The sequence below is a fragment of the Micropterus dolomieu genome, linkage group LG03 (assembly GCF_021292245.1).
Source record: "Micropterus dolomieu isolate WLL.071019.BEF.003 ecotype Adirondacks linkage group LG03, ASM2129224v1, whole genome shotgun sequence".
NCBI lineage: Eukaryota > Metazoa > Chordata > Actinopteri > Centrarchiformes > Centrarchidae > Micropterus > Micropterus dolomieu.
The window spans coordinates 1,084,628-1,108,350 of record NC_060152.1 but is presented as its reverse complement, the minus strand read 5'-3'; the positions used below and the strand labels follow the sequence as shown (position 1 = coordinate 1,108,350).

Here is a 23,723-nt window from a genome sequence, read left to right as displayed (position 1 = left end):
AGCGGCTACTCCGACACGCCCTCAAAAACAGCGGTGGAAAAACAGTGAGCTGCAGCACACAGCTTTCCTCTCCCTTCCAAACACTAGCTACCCTCCAGGCAGTCAGTGGACATAAAGTTGTTACTGTGATGTAGAGACAGAGCTCAGTTAAAACTTTATGGATGAAAGATCCTTTTGTTACAGATTAATAACTCACCACTCTGAAACTCTCGCTCCAGTCCATGTTGCCAAGCTGGTTGGCAACATGTACAGCTGAATCCAAGCTGTTTACTGTCTTCTCACTGACCCACCCAAAAATAAACCATGTAAACCTGTTATGTTACAACCCCTAAATAGGATTTTGAACCTGGAAATGAGCAGAATAACACCTCTTTAAGTTTTATTACAGAAGAATTGTACACAGAATGATAATAACATGGCTGTAATGCATTTCATAATGTAATACTGCTTTCATCTTACAGTTACACAAGTTTGTGTATCCTGTTGTCCACGGTTGTATCCTTTACTGTCTGAATGCCACAGTTTAATCGCCCCCCCCCCATAAAATGTAAAATTGACTATCCCAATTTAGTGAATGACTGTGAGACCTTGCATGTCAGAGCCCTCTCACCATGTTATCTGTGTGAAGTAATGTGTGTCCAGTTGATTGGAGCCTTTATGGCTTTATTTTTTTTAGTATTTATAGTATTTATGACTTCTAAACCTGTCCCATGTAATTTATACCGCTAAATGTGTTGATAGAAGAGTGATTAGGTTTTTTTGTGTTTGAATAAAAAAGTTTTTTGATTGACTGATCCAACAAAATAAATTCTTGCCCACTTTAAATCAGTAGGTATCAGGTATGCTGCTTTATATATGTTATTTTTGAATGTGTATGGAAATTACTCCTTACTATTCCATGTCAGTGCTGTTGGTTTCTTAACACATCTGGTGACTAGTCATTACCATGAAGTCATGTAGGATCAATGGAAAGGTGTTCGAGTGGGGTATTATCTCCAGGAGGAGCTGTTGTAGAGCCGGTGTCCGCTACTATGTCCGAGGTAACATATTGTCAACTCCACTGACCTCGGTCTTCAGTCTGTTCTTCAGCACATTTCTGATATTGTTTAGAACGTTTTGACAACTAGTTATGCTGGATGTGTACACAAAGACAAAACCAGTAACAAATAAAATGCATCATTACCTTTCAGTTTCATGTCAGTTGTCAGTAAATCTAGGCATCTATATCCATTCAAGTGAGTTTCACGCTATCTGCTTCTGCAGAAACACGCTATGCAGGCACATCCAGGAACATTAAAGCTGGGGTAGGCAATTTATTTCAAAAGCATTGTTGTATTTGTTGAAATTCTCTTTACAGCCCGACAGCAAACAATAAATGTTCTGACACAAAAATGAGAGAATCTGCTATCTGTGGGTGTCGCAGCACTGTCATAAGGACGGCCAATAACTTCATTCACTCCGAATATCTCTTGCTAGTTCTCTAAAGTTGTTTACTCCAGTGTTTAGTCAATGAAAAGCTAATTGTCTTGGCATTAATGGGAAGTCAATGGGAAGATGTCTAACTTCTCAAACAGTTCTTTGTATTTTTGTCTGTAGGCATTGATTCAGAAGGCCATGCTGCTAACTATGTGGAAACAGAGCAGATCATGCAGTACAACAGTGCCAAGGCTTCGTTTGTTCAGGTGAGCCAAAGCAATAATGCTACAGCAGAGATTTAGGTTTACAGTCAATATACTCCCCACTTTCTGCACACTCTAAGTCCAAAGACTCCAATATGGACTGTGCTACATGACTCTTGTGGGTAAATGAAATATGGTTCTGTAAACCCACTGCAGTGTGGGGCCTAAATAGGCTGTGTATACACCAATCAGGTGAAGTTTCCATGGCACCTGCCCTGGTGGGACTTTGACAAGGGCCAAATTGTGATGGCCAGACGACTGGGTCCCCTATCAAAAATGGTCCAAGGAAGGAAAAGCGGTTAACCGGCAACAGGCTCATGGGCAGTCAAGGCTCATCACGTAGGGAGCGAATGCTGGCCCGTGTGGTCCGATCCTACAGACGAGCTACTGTAGGTCAAACTGCTGAAAATGTTTATGCTGGTTCTGATAGAAAGGTGTCATCGCAATTTGTTGCATATGGGGCTGTGTAGCCTCAGACCAGTCAAGGTGCCCCTCTCCACTGCTGAAAGCACCTACAGTGGGCATGTGAGCATCAGAACTGGGCCATGGAGCAATGGATTGCGTTTGCTGTAATGGCCAGCAGGGGGCGAAAGCAGCTTAAACCTGCATTTAGCATGTGCCCCAGGCAACCTGGTTGCAAATAGAATGCCGGTTCCATTAGAAATAATGGTAAAATGACCCAACTTCTCAGCTGATTTATTCCCTCAGTAAACACTTTCCTAATGAGTTTATGGTCTCAGTCGCTGGTTTCAAGTCTTCTTCAATACAACACGATGTTAGTTTAGTTATAGTTATTAGTTAATTATGGTTCCATTTAGGGGAAAATAGATGAAAAAGCAGCAGGATTACCTTATGATTGACAAGTCGCTACCATGGCAACCTGTCAATCAGGATAGTTACATAATTAACTGCACTGTGTTAAGTTAACCAGTGCCATTGAACAAGCTTACTAGGAGTCGGCAGTTAATTTTCCCAGTAAGTACATTTTGTTTTAAGCCTGCTCTTAGCTAACCAAAACTAGCTTTCTGGTTAGAATCACAGTTAAAATAAATACAGCTGCAGCTAGCTAACCAAGCTTGCTAGTGCCACCGTCTCATCCAAATATGGTCACTTCCGGTGCTGCTGGTTGGGGGAAAAAATGGCCAAACCCAAAGCAGTCCAGAAACCAATGGGTGATGTCATGGTCATTTCTTTTATACAGTCTATGTAATGGAGGAAGGAATTTATCATAGCATGATGATGGTATGTTAATGCATTATGTTCTTTTTTCATAGACAAGAGGCTCCATCCCCTTCTACTGGTCCCAAAGGCCCAATCTCAAGTATAAACCAAAACCACAGATCAGCAAAACATTTAACCATGTAAGTAGTCTTAACACTACATAACTACAAAACAAGGCCCTCTGTCTATTTGTAATCAATTTATTTTAATTTATCTTCACTTTTCATTGAGTTTTCCACTTTGTTTTTTTCTATAGGTGGATGGACTCCAGAGGCATTTCGACTCACAGATCATTCTCTATGGAAGACAAGTCATTTTGAACTTGGTAAGATGAATAAATGTGTAATTATCAAATCTGTTGATTCACCTTTATTGCTCTCATTTTATGAAATCACTGTGCCACTTAGATCTTGATTTCACACAGTTTAATCTGTAATATGACCCTGACTAGAAACAGTCAGGAAATAATACTGTGACAGTTATTTATATTACATTTACATTTATTCATTTAGCTGACGCTTTTATCCAAAGCGTCTTACAATTGCTATGTATGTCAGAGGTCGCACGCCTCTGGAGCAACTAGGGGTTAAGTGTCTTGCTCAGGGACACAATGGTGGATGGGTCACAGTGGGGGATTGAACCCGGGTCTCTCACACCAAAGGCATGTTTTTTATCCACTGTTCCATCACCACCCTATTACAAATACTAATTTATGGTTTGCATTATTTTTAGAGAACACTGAGTTCTTGGCACTGAGTTCTTCTTTTTTTCACAGATCAATCAAAAGGGCTCAGAAAAGCCACTGGAACTGGCATTTGACAAGATAGTGACCCGTTTGGGTAATGGCATGATCAAGTAAGATTGTCACCAGTTTCAGCCTTTACCCCTCACATGTGTCGGGGGTCTTATAGTGCCTCATATTTACTCATACATACAGTGGATAGAAAAAGTCTACACACCCCTGTTAAAATGCCAGGTTCTTATGATGTAAAATAATGAGACAAAGATAAATCATGTCAGAACTTTTTCCACCTTTAATGTTCAAATTCAATAGAAAAACAAACTGAAATCGAGGGGGAAAAATGAAAAATGTGTGCACACCCTCTTATAACTGGGGATGTGGCTGTGTTCAGAATTAACCAGTCACATTCAAACTCAGGTTAACTAGAAGTCATTACACACCTGCCATCATTTAAAGTGACTCTGATTAATCACAAATAAAGTTCAGCGGTTCTAGGAGGATTTTCCTGATATTTTCTTAGTTGCATCTCTGAGCAAAAGCCATGGTCCGCAGAGAGTTTTCAAAGCATCAGAGAGATCTCATTGTTGAAAGACATAATTCAGGAGATGGGTACAAAAGAATTTCCAAAGCATTAGATATACCCTGGAACACAGTGAAGACAGTCATCATCAAGTGGAGAAAATATGGCACAACTGTGACTTTACCAAGAACTGGACGTCCCTCCAAAATTGATGAAAAGACGAAAAGAAAACTGGTCAGGGAGGCTTCCAAGAGGCCTACAGCAACATTAAAGGAACTGCAGGAATTTCTGGCAAGTACTGGCTGTGTGGTACATGTGACAACTATCTCCCGTATTCTTCGTATGAATGGGCTATGGGGTAGGGTGGTAAGACGGAAGCCTTTTCTTACAAAGAAAAACATCCAAGCACGGCTGAAGTTTGCAAAAACAAACATCAAGTCCCCCAAAAGCATGTGGGAAAATGTGTTATGGTCTGATGAAACCAAGGTAGAAGTTTTTGGCCATAATTCCAAAAGGTATGTTTGGCGCAAAGACAACACTGCACATCACTCAAAGAACAGCATACCCACAGTGATCTGAAGAGGGCTGTGCACAGGCGATGTCCTCGCAATCTGACAGATTTGGAGCGCTTTTGCAAAGAAGAGTGGGCAAATATTGGCACTTCAAGACGTGCCATGCTAACAGACTCCAACCCAAAAAGACTATAATAAAATCAAAAGGTATTAGTCTAAGGGTGTGCACACTTATGCAACCAGGTTATTTGAGGGTTTTTATTTTTAATTTTCCCCCTCAAAGATTTCAATTTGTTTTTCAATTGAATTGTTCACATTATAGGTCACATTAAAGGTGGAAAAAGTTCTGACATGATTTATCTTTGTCTCATTATTTTACATCATAAGAACCTGGCATTTTAACAGGGTTGTGTAGACTTTTTCTATCCACTGTAATATTAAATGATTGCTTTTTTGCAGGTATATAGCCTTTGACTTCCATAAAGAGTGTAGTCGGATGAGGTGGCACCGCCTGCAGATCTTGGTGGACATGGTTGCTGAATTGCAGGATGAATTTGGGTCAGTGTGCTTTTCGTATTATGTGTGAGTCAATATATAAAATATAATCTATAAAAGTGCACCAGGGGCCTAAGAAGCAGTTTTAGAGGTTAGTGAGGTAACTGCAGGGTTATATCTGAGTTTTTACCTGTGATGGTGTTTCTTTTCTTACCGGGGTATATCGCCATGGTAACTTATGCTGAATTTCTAATCTGCCCAGAAGTGGGTTATGTTGGAGATAAGAGATCAGTGCTATAAAAGCCTCGCGTACTGACCAATCAGCTCTTTTTCACCACTGGCGCAGACTGTTTAATAGGCTATTTTGATGTGGAGATTCTTTTGTACACCGATATCATCCTACAACATGTTGTACTTTAAGATATCACAGTAAACCTACTCACCGCTTTGAATTCAGTTTTTATTAGGGCCGGAGCATGAAACATGCGAGGACCCTATTGAAACTGAAGGAATTATTTATTCTTCTCCCAAATGAATTGCAATTTTGACATCCTAAAGGTGCTCAATAGTTCACTAGTTTGCAAACATGTCAGAAGTGGCGAAGAATTACATATTTTATGGGTCCTGCACATGGGCGTGGCAAAATGGCGCCACCTACAAAATTGGGAAAAAATTAGCCCCCATGCCACGTTCAACCTACATGTACGAAATTTTTGGGGAACATGTATTGTATCAAGACAAAAAAAAAAGCCTCAAGAACTCATACCCTAAACTGAACAGGAAGGCAGCCATTTTGAATTGAAAGTGCAATTTTAACCCATTTTTCACCGTTTACAGGGTGCGTACTTTTAACGAACTCCTCCTAGAGAATTAATCCGATAAACCTAAAATTTCCTGCTGTGCATTCTAAAGGCATTGATGATGAAAAGTTGTGCTATTGCTATCTGTGAGTTTTTAGCAATGGGTGTGTCTGTGGCGTGGCGTTGAAAATTGATGATTCACTATGAAACAGGAAGTTGTTATAACTTAAGTGTGCATGCTCACATCTGGATGTGACAGTCTAGGATGACAATCCTGCCGTGAACACATCCATATGCCAACAAACACTTATAGCGCCAACCACTGGCAACAGGAAGTGTCAAGTTTCATATCATGTACTACTCCTAACATATTGGCCACACCTAGTTGGACTAAGTCATTGATGATGCTCTGTTGAAGCTTGTGAAATTTCAGGTAACGGCGTGTCCGTGGCATGGCGTCAAAGTTTGATGCGCCATGGCGCCAAAGTTTGATGGTTCTGATAGAAAAGTGTCAGAATACACAGTACATTGCAGTTTGTTGCGTATGGGTCTGTGTAGCCTCAGACCAGTAAAGGTGCACATGCTGACCATTGTCCTCTGCTGGTAGCACCTATATTGGGCATGTGAGCATCAGAACTGGACCATGAAGCAATAGAAGAAGGGGGCCTGGTCTGATGAATTACGTTTTCTTTTCCATCAGATGTGCATCCTTTACCTGGGGAACACAGACAGTGTGATGCTTTGGCCAACATTCTGCTGGGAGACATTGGGTCCTGCCATTCATGAGGGGTTACTTTGACACGTACCACCTACCCCAAGCATTATTGCAGCCCATGTACACCCTTTCAGGGAAACGGTATTCCCTGACGGCAGTGGCCTCTTTCAGCAGAGTAATGCACCCCGCCACAAAGCAAAAATGGTTCTGGAATGGTTTGAGGAAGACAACAATTCAAGGTGTTGACCTCCTCATTTCCCAGATCTCAGTCCAATCAAGTATTTGTGTGATGTGCTGGACAAACAAGTCGATCCATGGAGGCTCCACCTGGCAATTTAAAGGACTAAAAGGATCTGTTGCTAATGTCTTGGTGCCAGATACCACAGCACATCTGCAGAGGTCTAGTGGAGTCCATGCCTCGATGGGTCAGGGCTGTTTTAGCAGCAAAATGGGGACCTACACAATATTAGGCAGGTGGTCATAATGTTATGGCTGATTGGTGTATAGCACCCATATTTTGGTATTTGGGAGCAGGTAATGTGGGTTGAGTTTTCAGTATGTTGTGAACTGAAGCTGTGGTTGAGATTCAGTCTTTCACCACTATCTGCACTTTTTATGGCATGAATGGGTTTTTGGTTTTGATGCTTTATTAAGTTAAGTAAGTAAGATTTTTGAGTGCTTTTAAATAAATAAATTTGATGTTTGAAGTGAGTGAGTTGAATGACCACTTTCTCAGTGTCTGTAGTGTTTAATGTGGACACGCCGACACATAGCTGCTGAAAGATAAGGCTAACATGGTCAATTGCCATAAGAACAACACATTCATTTACTGGAACTTACAAATTTGATTGTGCCTTAATGATGGGACAGTGATTTTATAAACCTTATAACTTATGCATTCACACAGTTTTCAGCTTTTAGCTTAGATTATGTGTTTTAACTTCTTCATATTTGTCTAATATTATAGTTTGCTCTTGGTTTGTAAAATATGACGCTTTGCTGCCAGCAGACTGGTCCATGTTTGTGATTGGTTATCTGCTGTCTGTATGTCTGGCTGGGATCGCGATTGTTAGGGTTAGTGAAGCCAGATAATGAAAATATATCCTGGCTATGTTGAACTTGCTTTGTGGTATAGCCCCCAGGTAGATACTGTATCTAAGTACTGAATCAGAATTAATGGAATGTATTTGAATTCAGATATTTCATGGTGGATGCAGATGGGAAGGTGCTGATGAACCAGGAAGGGACATTTCGGAGCAACTGCATGGACTGTCTAGATCGTACCAATGTCATCCAGTGCCTGCTGGCCCGACGCTCACTCCAGTCCCAACTACGGGTAGGACCCCATAATCATTCAGGAGGTGGACACAAAAATAAAAACAACTGAATATGGAGAACAGTGGCTGTGAACAGCTTGAATTCATGGCAATAACAATGGGTTCCAGTGGGGATATGTTGGGCTCCTGCAGCCCAATCCACTTCTCCATGCTTCATAATTGCTCAGTTTGGATATTAATTAGGTTAAGTTTAAATATTAAGTATTAAAAAAAAATGTCCATTTAAGTCATTGCATGATTCATATTATTAGCATAAAATTTTATTAATATGGTCAATCTGCTTGTCTGAATTGTTGCGCAGTTTGCGATTCTTATGACACAGCATTTATATATTACTGTAAATTCTCAAAAAAAATTATTCAAGTAATAGTTTGGTGTATGGACAGCATTAACACCCAAAGCCTGGGGGGGCAAAAATGAGAAGGAGTGGATTTCACCTGTAATTAGAATGGCTCACATGATGAATTCAGCATAATGTTCATTACCACAGCAGCTCGGTTCTGCTCTCTGTGTGTCTCTGAGACTCTTTTGTTTTTTTCCCCATCTTTGTTAAACCACTGTCAATAAAATGCCACACTTCCTGCAGATGTTTCACATTAAAATCCTACCAGGAAAGGGAATTTTTTACAGCTGGTATAGAAAACCCAGACATCAGGGAGAGCTAGGCCAAAATAACAAACAAAACCACCTTTTCCCATCCCAAATAATTAACCCTAACAAAGTAAATATTAAAAGGAAGAAAACATTTCTGTACCAGATGTCTCTTTTACTCAAATATAATGACAGAATAACAGCGGTACGAACATTAAAACTATCTTCCAGCTGTGTTTTCCTCTGCTGTTGTTGCTGCAGCGGTCTGACGGCGGGAGCAGAGAGCTCTGTGAGCGGGCGGCTGGCCGGCCTCACATGCTCCTCCTGCGGGTTGGCGCGAGCTTCCCCCCCCCCGGCAACTCCGAAAACATTTAAGCACGTTTTTGTTCCGCAATCACTTTTCGTAAAACTACCGAACAGCCACCGAACAGCCTAAACGATATCTTTATTTTATCTTCTTTTGGACAAATAACTAACCTGAGTGTCATAGTCAACATATCAAGACAAATGCAGACCTATGCACTTGCTAAATGCTTTACGAAAAAAAAAAAAAAAAGTTTAGTAAAGCCGGCCGCAGAGTAGCTTATGTTATCCAAAGGAAAAAAAAAGATAATCGTACCATACTACTTTAGGAGCTAACGCTAGCCACCATTGGCGTAGCCTAACCTATGCTAATGGTTACCTATGTAGAAAGACAAATAACTAACTTACACTTACCTGACTCACACATGTGTAACATTCTGAAATCTGTGTGATTTAGATGGACAATATTGATAGAGGTAGCCATTTTGACAATGCTAACCAGTCACCTAATCTTTTCACGACATGTAGACTCGCGAAACAACCAAGAATGCATCAAATTACGTCTGGGGGACGTAAAAAAACAAACCAAAAAACAGTTTATTTTTGGTTATTTCCTGTCTTGACAGTGGAGCCTGCACCGGGGGCACTTAGACCCCTCTCGAAAATGGACATTACCTGTTCACCTCATAAATTCAGTATAAACATGCATGAAGTGTTGAGCAAATTAAAATGGGAACAGACCAGCAAACAGGGAGGCTTACTAAAATGTCATTAATTATATTTTATCTGTTTAAATTGTATTCTAACTTTACACTGAGGCGTGCTTCTGTTTCAAGTGCAAATTGGGTTCAAATGACTGGACACATCAGTCAGGAGTAGCTTTAAGCTTAACAGCATTTGGCAAATAAGTCAAAAGGTTAATTTTGGATTTACCTCTCATCTCAAATGTGCGTGTGCCTGCAGAGAATGGGAGTCCTTCACATGAGCCAGCAGATTGAAGAGCAGGCAGACTTTGAGAAGATGTACAAGAACGGTGGGTTCTCTCTGACACAACATTGACCTCAGGAGTTTTCTACAAACTAATCATGCCTATGTTTAAGGTCATAGATGTTAATCTGATCTGGGGTTTTTTCTGTTTTGTGTTCCGTTCCCCCTCCCCTTTCTGTTCACATGCAGCCTGGGCAGACAATGCTGATGCCTGTGCCAAGCAGTATGCAGGTACTGGTGCCTTGAAGACCGACTTCACCAGGTCAGTTTTCACAGTTTAAACGTTACCTGACACGCACATCATGGCTGGAACTGCAAATGTCTTTCCTGAAACACCAACAAGTGTGGAAGAATGTTAGGGCTGTTCCCAACTAAGGATTTACAAAGTCGAATCAGAATTGTCAAGTCTAGCCTAATAGTCGAATCACGTGTGGCTCATTGTTGTCGACCATTTTCTCTCTGCTCGTCTGCTATTCCCTGTTCTGCTTTTGACAACACATGCACATCACGGTTCCTCGTGGGTTTATTTCAGTTACGGTTTAAAAACAATATAATATTCTTGGTGTGGTTCATCAATGGTGATAAATGATCTGAACCAAGACGTTAACGAAATAATGAAAACTAGATGTGAAAAACATTGTCGTTAACTGAAAATAAAAACAAGGCTTTACAAAGGAATGATAACTAAAAACTAAAACTGTGTTGTAGGTTTGCAAAACTAACTAAAACTAACTAACTAACTTTTGTCCTCCGGGTGAAGAGCTGGCACACTGTGTGTCATGTGGCTGTCCTGCAACGAATGCTTTATCTGTCAAGAGAGCCCGGGTCTGGGCGGCGTCTGGCCGCAGTGTAGCAGGAGGCGACCGCTGTTACGAGGAGAGCCCCATGTAACTTTAGGGGGAGGCTAACTTAGCCGGGGAGACCCAGGTAGGGATCGGCTGCGTAGTTGGTGGGATTTGAACACGTTTTCTATTCTCTTTTCTACATACATGTGTACAAAATAATATGAATGAACAACTGTACAGAGCTGTTTAGTTTGGGCTGCAGGAAGTGAGTCGCTGTCTTGGTGGTTTTCTTTTCCTTGTTTTGTTCTGTTCTTATGGTCTGGCTTAGAGCTCATCCTGCATGTGTGATGAACTTGCCCCTGGTAAATTGACTGTGAGCTCCCCTTGCGCTGGGTTGCGTCTGTTGGTCATTATATTTACTGCATGTCAGCTAGTGTGTGTGTGTGTGTGTGTGTGTGTGTGTGTGTGTGCGTGTGTGTGTGTGCGTGTGCGTGTGCGGTGTCATGGGCTCATTGATATCTCAGCCAACCTGTCTCTTTGTGCTTCACATTGTTTAAATACCTAATTTTTGATTAATAAAGGTTTAGATCTTAATATAACTGCTTTCCAGTTATACCTGCCTTCAGGGTGCTAGGGACCTGTTGTTTGTGGCTCCAGGGGGGGCCTCCACCATCTTCCAGTTTCTTATCAGTCCATCAATTGTATTTCACCCCCCATTTATTGTATTTCAATTGTTTAACCGAGAATGATAGAGCTAGAGACTGATGTAATGAATTTCTTGGGACCACTGGGTCGTAGGATTAGGGCAGTTTGATCTGTTGTCGGTTTTCTGTATGTAGGTTAGAAATTATACTGTAGATTGCATGTGCTGTATTTATTTAGACAATGTGTTAGTACTTCAAATACATATATATTTGGGCTGACCCCGAATAGCCGAGGATTTGATTCTTCGATGGGCGGAGCCTGATTCGACTGTCAATCTCACAGCTGAAAAACAAGGATCACGCCATTTTGGCGATATGGGGGTGCTCACCATCTAATTTTACATAGAACTACCAGTTTTCTCCCAAGAAGTTAATATACCTATTACAATACACATTTAAAGATATAATGCTGTAAATAAAAAAAATGAGAAGAGGAGAGACGTTTTTAAAGTGCGTGAATAAATCCAGAATTGTAACCCTAAAAGGTCAGGTGTCACCAAAATGATTTACATTAATCCTTAATTTGAGATTTTCTGTATGGCGTTGAACTACATCTGATCTGATCTTTCAGGACAGGGAAGAGGACTCACTGGGGGCTGCTGATGGATGGCTGGAATTCCATGATTCGATATTACAAAAACAACTTCTCTGATGGTTATAGACAGGTGGGTCCAAACTTTCATGGATTTGAGTGCTACAGTATCTGTGTGGATTAGTGGTCTATGATTTACAGTCATATTGATGCAATGAATATTAGGGGCATCTTTGCCAAATTAAATTTTAGACCTTCGCATTACAACATAGTCCATGTGGTAAACTGCAAATCCACCATATTAATTAAACAACAATGTAAGTAAGTACCACCAATGTTTAAGGACATTTTTAGAGGCCTAGAGGTCACTAAAACCCATAGTATGTTTCAAGGTATCACAGTATTTTATTTATAATTTACAACACAAGGTTTTACAGTGAAATGAAAGTGTGTAGTCTCTTCAAGCTTGACACACAGAACTTGGTAGATAATTAAATCTATATTAGAATGGTAACATAAAAAATAAAAATAAAACAGTGTACAGTTATTTGTATACATACACATATTCACCCAGGTGATTATTCTGCAGTGCATTTTTTGAATTTGCATCTGGGAGAATGTAAACGGCAACAACAAGGTAGTGATGATAATGTGGTTTTCATCTTCACATAAGAAGTTCGACATTTCCAACACACATTTTGAGTGTTTAACACTAAAGCCTAAAGTCCACTGACTCCGGCTACGGTGCGTTACAGCTGTGCCACGGTTGCCGGAGCTACTTGCGGCCATTATAGTCAATTCTTTTTAGTCCACCAGACACGGCTGCAGCGCGTCCCAGAAGCGGCTCTATGCTCCGCTCTGCAGAGAATAGGTAGCAGGTCTATTTTTGCCACAAGCCGCGTCAAACAGCACAGAGATTGAACCAGGCAGGAAGTCAGACACAGAACGGCAGAATCCGGTCAATTTTCAAAATAAAACACCCTGTGGAGACTCCTTATCGTAAAACAATAAACACCGGTAAAACTGACACAAAAGGAAATCATTTCACTATGTAGCCTATAAACTCAATAAAGTGCACCCCCAAAGCTGTACCCTCTGCTGCTGAAACGCTTCTGAGATGCTTCCAGAGGAATTTGAGGCCAGGCTGAGGACGCATCAAAACTGTGGTGCAGCCGTAACGTGCCGTAGCCGGAGTCAGTGGATTCCCGCAGTAAGCATCATCGACAGAAACACAAAGTCCGCCTCCTCTCATCTGGCCGGAGTCTTGTGCTCTGTCCGCTCGGAACACGGTGTGCTCGGCAAGAGCTGGATGTTGAAGCAGGTCTCTGTAAAGATGTGGGCACAACAGTCTCTGATTTCCCGTTGCTAAGCCAATCTAAGTCCCAGTTTGGTCCAGACCGGACCTTAGCCAGGAGCAGCCTGTCCAAGTCCAAGATGGCCCACCTTGGCTCCTATACCGGTTTTCTTTCCTCGTTCTTCTTTAATGAATGAGCGCCGCTACTACAAAATTTCACACTGCTGCTCTTTGTGCATTTAACACCACCCTTCCTCACAAACTGGTGAATTTGGGACTACCTTATTCAGTCAGCCTCTGGATTAAGGACTTCGATCCCAGAGGGTGTGAGTAGGCTCCCCACATCTCTTCAGCCCTTAGCCACAGAGCTGTGTGCGGAGCCCCTTACTCTACACCCTGTACACACACACCACATATCTGCCCACACCAGCAACAGCACCATTAAATTTGCAGATGACGCCACCGTACTGGGGCTCATCTCTGGGGGGGATGGGTCCACTTATCGGGACGAGGTGGAGCAGCTGTCTGTGTGGTGCATGGAAAACCACCTGGTCCTCAATACCAAAACAAGGAGCTGATAATAGACTACAGGAGAAATAAAATGGACGTTCAGCCCCTGACCATCAGCATGGAAGGTGTAGAGAGGGTCTCTGACTTCCGGTTCCTGGGTGTGCACATAGAGGAGGACCAAACACCACAGCATTGGTTAAGAAGGCACAGCAGAGACTTGACTGACTGAGAATTTCTGCTCCATAGAGAACATACTGGTCTACTGTATCTGCGTGTGCCCTCTCCCCTCCTTGAAAGACCTTTAAAGTTCCCGCTGCCTCAGAAATGCCCAGAACATACTAAAATATTTATCCCAGATGTTGAATATTCAGGACAAAGAAAAGATTCTATTCTATTTTCTATATTTTTATGTTTGTGTTGTACTGGGTGTGAAAAGGAATCTCCCTCTGGGACAATAAATCAAAATCCCAAATCTTGCAGGACTCCATCGATCTGTTTTTGGGGAACTATGGCGTAGATGAAGCTGATTGGACCACCCCACTACATGACCCCAAAGACTGGAAGTTTCTGACGGTAAGAAAGGATCAGGAGGATTGACTGAGTTTTTCCTTTTCCAAAGTGTTCAATGTGACTCTGGTCTTCTTTTCCTTTTCTAGTTGCCTATCATCATGGTGGTAGCGTTCTCCATGTGTATCATATGCCTGCTAATGGCTGGTAAGTTAATAAACTACCTAATCTTTTATAACCACAAACAAAACAACATTGGGATTTATTGTATGCACTAATGCACACAATATGTGGCCCATGTGTACATATATGCACACATATAGTTCCCCCTATATTTTGAAAATATACTGACTCAGTGTGACCTGCTGTCCCCTGTCAGGTGAAACTTGGACTGAGACTCTGGCCTATGTTCTGTTTTGGGGAACAGCCAGTGTGGCGACGGGTGGCCTCATCCTCTTTAATGGACCGGACTTTGTAGATGTTCCCAAGCTGGTCCAGAAGGATAAGCTGGACTGAATGTGTGTGTGTGGAAAGCAGCTAGGCCCTGGTGAGCTCATTGCCTCATCTTCTAGCTCTTCATCACTTTACCCCCAGCATCAGCAGGCCTGGAGCCTTTACTAACAGAGGGTAGAGTGGAGGAGGGTGGTGGGCACCAGGGCTGGCCTTGTGTCCTACAATGGTGGAAAGACTGAGACTGGGAGTGCACAGGCCTGCTGCTGTCCACACTGCAGCGATTGTCATGTGGATAGGACTGTCTGTCCACAGATTCTACTGGACACTTACCCACTGGGGTTTGTTTTTTCTGATGTAATTGTTCCTGATTTCAGAGGAATGCTGTGGGGCCTATTTAAAATTTCAGTTTGACCCATTGCATTCCCTTAATGGATGCATAGGGATCAGATTCAGAACAGCTGCTGTGATGTCACAGCACAGCTGCAAATGAATCACAGTATGTACTGTTAGTTTGCCTGTTTGTTCCGAAGGCTCAAAGAAATCTGGTCTGGCAGGGAGAGCGAGAGAGAACATAAATGACACACTGCAAATTCCTAAAAGAAGCATTAAATAAGGTGAATTGGGTTGGTCCATATACAGATCCTTGTGGAACTCCATGACTAACTTTGGTGTGCATGGAGGATTTATCGTTATGTACAAACAGATCAACGTGATAAATAGGACTTTTAATGCCAATTAAATGTTCCAGTCTCCATAATAGGATATGATAGTCAATGGTGTTGCATGGAGCACTAAGGGTAAGTTCAGACTGGAGGCCTTAATGCTCAATATTTTTTCCCCCAAGATCCAGTATTTTTATCTGATACATTATTGTTTAAATGTGGCCCATATCAGACTGCGGTGTGAACTGTCCACAACCTGAAACGGACCTGCATGCACAGTAGAATAACATGTCGTCACTCGCAGCAAGCTGTTGTACAAAAGTAAACAGAGCCTCTAAGGTTAGCTCCAGTTAGCTCCTACTTGTTGACCCTCCCGATTTTAACGTTTGATTTCCGCTTTTCATTGTCCTCTCACGGGGCACATTTCTCCCGAATTATGAGAAGTGTTCACAAGTTTCTGTCATTTTTTCTTACTCTTTCTCTCTCAACCCTCCCACTGTGTCCGCTCAGACAAATAGCATGCACACAACTCAGAAGAGAGCTTGCGGTCCGGTGGATTTCAGGTGTAAGAAAGGGAAATTGTGAGCAGATGATAGCGAGGTAGAGGAGGAAGAGAGCCACATGTTTATAATGTTTGTGGAGCTTTTGCGTTCACTGCGGCTCCATCTACAGCAGAACAGCTGCTCTAGAGTGACGTCAAACTCGCATCAATTCCAATCCGAGTGTCCAGACTCGGGTCGCATTTAAAAAGATCGCATCTGTATCAGATTTGGACTACATATGAAAGTAGCCCAAATCCGAACCGGAAGAGATCAGATTCCATGAAAAGATCACATATGAGCAAAAAAATCGGGTTTGGATCACATTGGCCGACAAGACAAGTACAGTCAAGTCATTTGTCAGAGGCAATGAGGAGGTCGTTAGTAATTTTCACCAGTGCTGTCTCTGCTATGATGAACTCCAAATCCTGACTGAAAATCCTCAAATAAACTATTGCAGAAAGTCACACAACTCATTGCTTTCTCAAAAGAATGGAAGGTTAGATATAGGTCTATAGTTTGCTGAAACCCCTGGGTCAAGAGTGGGCTTTTTAATTAGAGGTTTAATTACAGCTACTTTGAAGGACTGTGGCACATAGCCTGTGAAGACAGATTGATCAGATCTAACAAAGTAGTTGTCAGGTTTGTAGAGCGAAACAGTCAGGATAGAGCCTAAATGCACATCAAGGACCAGACTGCGGTTTGTAACATTTATTGACACTTATGAACTCAAAGTGTATACGAGATGGTGCAGGGAGTCCATGAACCGAAAAGCAGATCTGGAACAGACAAGCAGGAACACTCACGACGATGATGACCGGACACAGACCGGGCAAACGGACAGACTGAACACCAGTGGTGGGGAAAGTACACAATTTTCATACTGTAAGTGCAGATACACGGAAATGTCTTGCTTACAGAGTCACTAATCACTCCCTGTAGTAAATAAAACATTACTAGCAAAACTCACACTTTCTTAGTCAGGATGTTAAATGGACCAGGTTTTTCAAGCCTTCTGTATGCATGAAAGTTTTTTATAAAACCTTTGTGAAAGAGATGATTTTTATAATACCACAGGACCCTTAATACTAAATTTAAAAAGACCAAAACCCTCCTTAAAAATAAAGCACTCTATTTAAAGCCAATGAAATGGAAACAAATATTTGAGGGTTTCTTGTATACTGAAGTTGTGTCCGCTGGAAATGGAGCTCTCTGGTCATCCTGACTCGTCTTCCTGTGGATACCGACTGACTTGACTGAAGCATGACGCCTGCCTAGCAATTACGTCCTGCTCTGAGAGTCTGGTGGAGGGTCCGGGGGTCCGGAGTTATTGTTTTAAGTTTTCATCAGTCAGGATGTTTCTACGAGAAGCCAAAGTCAGCCTCCTCTCCTCCAAAGCAAACAGACCATCTGATTACAATAGGTAATAAAGCATGTTAAAAATCACGTTCCTCCAACGTGCAGGCGGAGACAGATGTGAGTGCTGCAGCTGATCAGCTACTCTTTTCCCCTGGAAGTGTTTTCCGTCTACGCTGGAGAGGCCCCGTTCTGTTTCCAGACCTGCTAAACTGTTGCATTGTTTTATGTTTGTGTTTCTTTCTCTGTGCTGTGATTGCTTTGAGAACTTGATGGCTTTATCCAGATTGTTTTTAAATTTGTTATGAATTTGAATCATGTGCCATTGTACTCCCACACAAAAAAAGCTAGTGTTAGTGGTCAAGAATATTGTCATTATATTCCAATACAATCTGATGTTCATATATACATTTTTCTTATGCATAGTGACATTACTAAATATTGATACCTGTCTGTCGCTCTGTATGCTGTATGTCAGAGTAATAACATACGCACACAGGAATGGGCTGAAGGAACCTTTAAGTTTGTTGAAAAGTAAATCTGGGGACTTTTGGTGGAAACAACAATTAGTTGTGTAATTCTTGAATCTAACTTCTTATAACATACCACATATTTATTTTCTAGATAATCCGACCATAGTTGCTTGCATTAAAATATTTTTCCACTTTAATTTGCTTCTATAAGGCTCACGCCCCAGTGTGGATGTAGCCCGACAAAAGTAGGATGACATTTGCTGTTCAACACACTGTCATATTATTGCGGTTGAGAATTGTTGGTCCTTGCACTCCCAGTGAACTGCTGTTCACCTTTACTAAATGACCACGGCTCTCAGTTTTGTCACACATTAAGAAGCCTGATCATCATAGTTATTATAATGACAGTAGAACAACAAAACTTCAACACAGCATTATATAACCACAATTTCTAACACAAAATGCACGATGCTTCAACATCATAAATAAATAAGGCAAATCTGCATTATTGCTTTAACACCGGTAGTCCAGCTCCTCCAGGGTAGAACATCCATACGTGCCGTTTGCTGTGTCTCCCAGCACAGTCTTAAGATCATGGAGGAGATACCATGAGGTGGGCTGTTTACTCAAGGAGAGCTGGACAAGGCCGTAGAAGGGCATCAACCCTGCAGCAGGACCGGAATCTGATCCTTTGTTTGAGGAGGAACAGGCAGAGCACTGTCAGAGCCCTACAAAATTTCTCATTTGGTAGGGTCCCCATAGCTGTAGCAGAAGCAACACCTATTCTTCCTGGGATCCACACACGACACAGCACTCTAGACATCACAGTACACAATCACAGATGATCACATACATCACCACAATTAAGACAACAACCACAGACAAAACACAACACGCCACCAAACCCAGTTCTTAGCAGTAAAAATCCCGCAACAAAACAAACAAGCAAACATTGCGCTACCTAAGTGTCCTTAGAAGAGGAGAGCTGTTTCGACAGGCGATGATGTTTCAAAGATATTTTAAAGCAACTTTTACTGTTCCTAAGTGATATGGTCAGGTAGAGCTTTCCATGCTACCATGGCTCTATACATTGCAGCGTTCTTTATCATACTGGTTTTCGCAAGGTTTTCAAAAGGTTTAAAAATGACCCCCAGCAGGTTACTGGTGTGCATGTTTCTGACCAAACTTCCAGAAACAGACTCCATGAGGGTGGCATGAGGGCCCAACATCCTTTAGTGGGATCTGTGCTCCCAGCCCAGCACCATGCAGCTCAATTGGCATCACCACAGAATACCAGAATTGGCAGGGCTACCATTGGTGTCCCATTCAGATGAAAGCAGGTTCACATTGAGCACATGTGACAGATGTGAAAGAGTTTGGAGACGCCGTTGTAAATGTGCTGCCTGCAACATCATCCAGCATGACCGGTTTGGCGGTGGGTCAGCGATGGTCTGGGGAGGCATATCCTTAGAGGGTCGCACAGACCTCCACGTGATCGCCAATGGTACCCTGACTGCTGTTAGGTATCGGGATGAAATGCTCAGAGCCATTGTCAGAGCTTACACTGGTGCAGGACAATGCCCGGCCTTATGTGGCCAGAGTGTGTAGGCAGTTCCTAGATGACGAAGACATTAATGCCCTCGACTGGCCCTCATGTTCCCCTGAAAAATTAGCTGAATCTAACTGACAACCTCTGCGATATCAATCAACACCACCAAGAAGAAGTAGTTACAGACTGTCCAGGAGCTCACTGATGCCCTGATTCAGGTCTGGGAGGATCCTGGATCAGGACACCATCTGCCGTCTCATCAGGAGCATGCCCAGACATTGTTAGGAGTGCATACAGGCAAGTGGGGACACATGAGTTGCCGTGATTGAATCAGCCTGTGATGTCAGGTTTTTTTTTCCCCCAGTGATTTTGAATCCAGCTCTCAGTCGGTTGGTGATTTTTTTTCCATTGACCGTTATGTCAGAAGATTTTGATCTTTGAGCTATTACATTCACCGAGATCTGATGTGTGATTTATGTGTTCCCTTACTTTTTTTGAGCAGTGTGGAACCATGGGATTACACAGTGGAAGGCCTCACCGGCGATGGCTTCACTACATCACAGAAGACTGTTGTAGTTCTAACAGAAACATGTTGTCATCAAACATAGAGTATTTTGTAATTTTGGCAAGCTTGGTTAACGTGAACATACAGCATTGTATTGTGTCTTCTTGTTCTACCTGCTGTCCATCCAAGACAATTCAGTTCAATTCAAATCAGCTTTATTGGCATGACTGTCTAACAACAAAATTGCCAAAGCATCATACATACTACATAAGAACAATCAACTCCATACATTTCGTTAAACAAGTAATTAAAGTGTAAAGTAATTAAAGCATATGTGTGTTTGTGTAAAAAAAATAAAAATATATTAAGAATTAAAATAAATTTTAAAAAACTGCTTAGCTAGGTGCAACTGTGGCTGTGTTCAAAATGGAAGGCAGTTGCCTCGCTGCCTCGATATCGTAATAGACATCTGCCTCAGAAGGCATTACTTTGAAGTGAAGGCAGCTCTGTTTACATTAGTTTCGAACAGCCTTCTAGGACAGCACTTACGGCAACGTGTGACATCAGCACGCCTTAGCATAAGCTAACTAGCTATTGAAAAGCCAAATGGCTAACAGACGCCTCAGAAATCATACTGAACAAACTTGGTTGGTTACAGTCACGGGCTAATATGATAGTTCAGTTTTTAGTTCTTGCTAGATTTTCAAAAATCGAAGCAAGAAAACTACTAAAAACCTTTAAAAACGTATATTTGTGTACAAATTTGGCTTGTTTGTCCGCCAACTTGACGAGTTTTCAAAAGCTCCGGCGGCCGCAGACGCGCTGCTTTATGGGTAATAGTCAGCATCAAGTCACCATTGATGCTGCCTTCAAAACTGGCCATTATTGGGGCAGCTTGAAGGCATCTCAGGAGACAGGAAGAGATCGTTCGAGCAGTTTCGAACAGCACTCGAAGCCTCGCTGTCCTGTTAGACACCTTCTTAGACAGCAGTTTAGCCTGTTTCGAACACAGCCTGTAACTCACGCTGTCATTTTAACAGGGCTGATAACTTTGTCTAGCAAACAACAGTCTTAAAACTAAATGTACTCATCAAAGAAAGTGAACAGCCGACACCTAATAAGCTTTTTCAGTGTTGCTGGTTAAATTTACACAGTGCCAAGGGTACGAGTCACTCTAGTCTGATTGACAGGTCGCCATGGTAACGACTTGTCAATCATAGATAATCCTGCACTGAAACATACTCTGCTTTGTGGTCTATTTTAAAATAAATGGGACCATAATTTACTAAATGAACATCATTTTGTATTGAAGAAGACTTGAAACTAGCGACTGAGACCATAAACTCAGGAAAGTGTTTACTGGGGTAATTATTCAGCTGAGAAGTAGGGTCATTTTCCCATTATTTGTAATGGAGCCGTACTTCTTTTTGCAACCAGAAGAGTCGCCCCCTGCTGGATTTTCAATAGAATGCAGGTTTCAGGGACTTCCGCATCGGCTTCATATTGTAGACCGGAAGCTTCCCGCTTGGTCTCAAGTCACCCGTGGTTATAATGAATGTTGCACCACCTGCTGCGTTCAATTCAGACTGCTTATAAAACTGCATAGCTATAAGGTATTCTGTAACTGTAACCTGTTTTTCACTTACATAGCACAACCATCTAATGTATAATGCAATTAAAGACAGCTTAAACTACGGTGAGTCAAAACATTCCCCAGACTCGCAAACCCAGTGTAACATTAAAGGTTCAGTGTGTAAGATTTAGTGGCATCTAGTGGCAAGGGTTGTGAATTACAACCAAGTGTCCAGTCTACCACTGCCCCCTAACCTTTGAAAGAGCGTAGGACAGCTACGGTGGCTGACACAGCACAAAAGGTGTCTCTTCTGAGACAGCAGAGAGGCCAGTCAAGAAATTAGGTTTCTTTAGGTAGATTTATTAAGAAGTTATATTTACTTAATTATTCAGTAAAAACATATGTTACTGTGACTTGGCCACTGACAGATAACATGGAAAATGTAAACCAAGAGTGTGAAACGCTTTTACTGTTTCTGCACCACAGTCCATTATGAACGACACATTAGATAAAGTTTATACAAACATTGAAAAGTGAAACAATCATTCTCTCTGTGATTATGGACCCTGGGCAAAACTACCCGCCAACAATAATATCTGGCCCGCTGCCAGATTATGGTGCTTTGATAGCAGCAAAAAATATAAATAAATAAATACTTTGGTTACGGTGCTGAAATAGATCTCAGTCATGACAGCAACAGTTACTCACATAATCACTTCCTAGCTAGTGGTTTTGCCTACAAAATAAGAGCGTGAGAAGCTTGTTTACTGCAATGCAGTATTTGGAGTTGAACTGATCTTTTACTTTGAAAAATTTTGAATGACATTAAAAGTGTCTGGCCTGCTTGACACACCTCTGAAAAACGTGATTCCCTTAAATGTCCTCTGCCTGGAGACACTGAGGAAATGCAAAAGGTAGGTAGGTTGATGGATGTGGATCAAACACCGAAACAAAAGCAGTGAAGCATATGCCGTGATATTTGTAGAAGAAAGGGAAAAAAGTAATCCCGAGGTGGGATCGAACACTTAACCCTCCTTACCAACTGAGCAAACCAAATAACATGTCAATGCAGGTCAATCTTATGTCTTATATTCTCATCCACCATCTAATGGTTGAAAATATTGCTCCGATTCAAAACTTATTTGCAGACCTCTGCAGTATATTATTACTACTACTTCTTCTTCTGACGTACGTATTCAACATAGTGATGAGTGTCTGCGCTGCCTGAATTCTACCAGAAGTACAAGAAGAAGAACATAGTAATGGAACACGCTCTGTAGCGCTGTTTGTCCATTTTCAGAAACATGACGACGCACCGTGGCGACGTCCATGAAAGGGGGGACCCGAGGTTATGTAGATGTAAATGGCTCATTCTAAGGTAATAAAAACATAATGGTTTATTATATAAGGTCTTTATACACCACTGAAAACATAGTTATGAATCTTATATTGGATTTCTTACAATAGATCCTCAGAAATATTACACACTGGACCTTTAACTAAATAAAACAGTAACGTTACATGATCAACAATAAACCTGTAACCTGTTTGCAGGCAACGTTAATAATTAACGTGATGACAGCCAGCGAGACGTAAATGATTACGTTAATCGACTACCACAAGTTTGGCAAGTAAACAAATGCTCATTCATCTTTTCATACTGAATGATAGTCGGAGTTAACCTCCTGTAGGTCAGGCAAGTCACTATGATTGAAAGACGGGGCAGGAGGGTGCTTAGCCCCCCAGGGTATGCGTAACTTGCACTTGCACTACATCTTTGCACTCGCATATTTTGTTACTGAATTAGAACTACACTTATGTCAACAACCATAATGTTACATGGGCATTGGAGGCAAAATAAAGTGTTTTTCAATACTGTTTTCTAGAAATCCTCATTGGTTCTTCCTTATATGCTATTTTAAAGCTGCTAAGTTCAATGTTATGTTCGAAACTGCATTTTGTTGTATTTTGTATACACTGACAATAGTCTCTCTATCATGAATCCTGAAATCTGTTAGTTGTGGGGGTCTGGGGGTTCCCCCTAGAAAATTCAGAGCATTAAACACTTAATTTTCTGCATTCTGCTGAATTTCTCTGCATCAGTTTTTGGTGGAAATCATGGACATCGTTAGGCCTATTTTAGGGGGGCTGAAGCCACCTGTAATCCTCTCTCTATGTTGTGTCTTAGGCAGATTGAGCATGTTTGACAGAAGTCGTGAAGGTGTGTTGGGAAACTTTTCATGAACCAGTACTCAACACCAGCACTCTGTAGTTTTCTAGGAAGGCTAAAATAAAAAGGAAGAAGAAAAATCGGTTAGTGTTAGATATTAGGCTCTGGCTACTGCTCCTGTTTAGGAGAGGGAAAAACTTTCAACAATG

General features: G+C 41.7%; 1 protein-coding gene across 1 annotated transcript in view; it reads left to right on the top strand.

Annotated features, from left to right (window-relative positions):
• LOC123968197 (phosphatidylinositol-3-phosphatase SAC1-B) overlaps positions 1-17,810 on the top strand; it is a 23,529-nt gene extending 5,719 nt beyond the window's left edge. Inside the window, exons 5-18 of the mRNA XM_046044777.1 lie at positions 462-495; positions 939-1,040; positions 1,597-1,682; positions 2,954-3,040; positions 3,157-3,225; positions 3,676-3,755; positions 5,134-5,232; positions 7,882-8,020; positions 9,879-9,948; positions 10,092-10,164; positions 11,963-12,056; positions 14,208-14,300; positions 14,384-14,441; positions 14,614-17,810. Of these exons, the coding sequence (XP_045900733.1) occupies positions 462-495; positions 939-1,040; positions 1,597-1,682; positions 2,954-3,040; positions 3,157-3,225; positions 3,676-3,755; positions 5,134-5,232; positions 7,882-8,020; positions 9,879-9,948; positions 10,092-10,164; positions 11,963-12,056; positions 14,208-14,300; positions 14,384-14,441; positions 14,614-14,750 (1,221 nt within the window). The 3' untranslated portion in view covers positions 14,751-17,810. The remainder of the gene's footprint in view (positions 1-461; positions 496-938; positions 1,041-1,596; positions 1,683-2,953; positions 3,041-3,156; positions 3,226-3,675; positions 3,756-5,133; positions 5,233-7,881; positions 8,021-9,878; positions 9,949-10,091; positions 10,165-11,962; positions 12,057-14,207; positions 14,301-14,383; positions 14,442-14,613) is intronic.
• Positions 17,811-23,723: the final 5,913 nt, after the last annotated feature.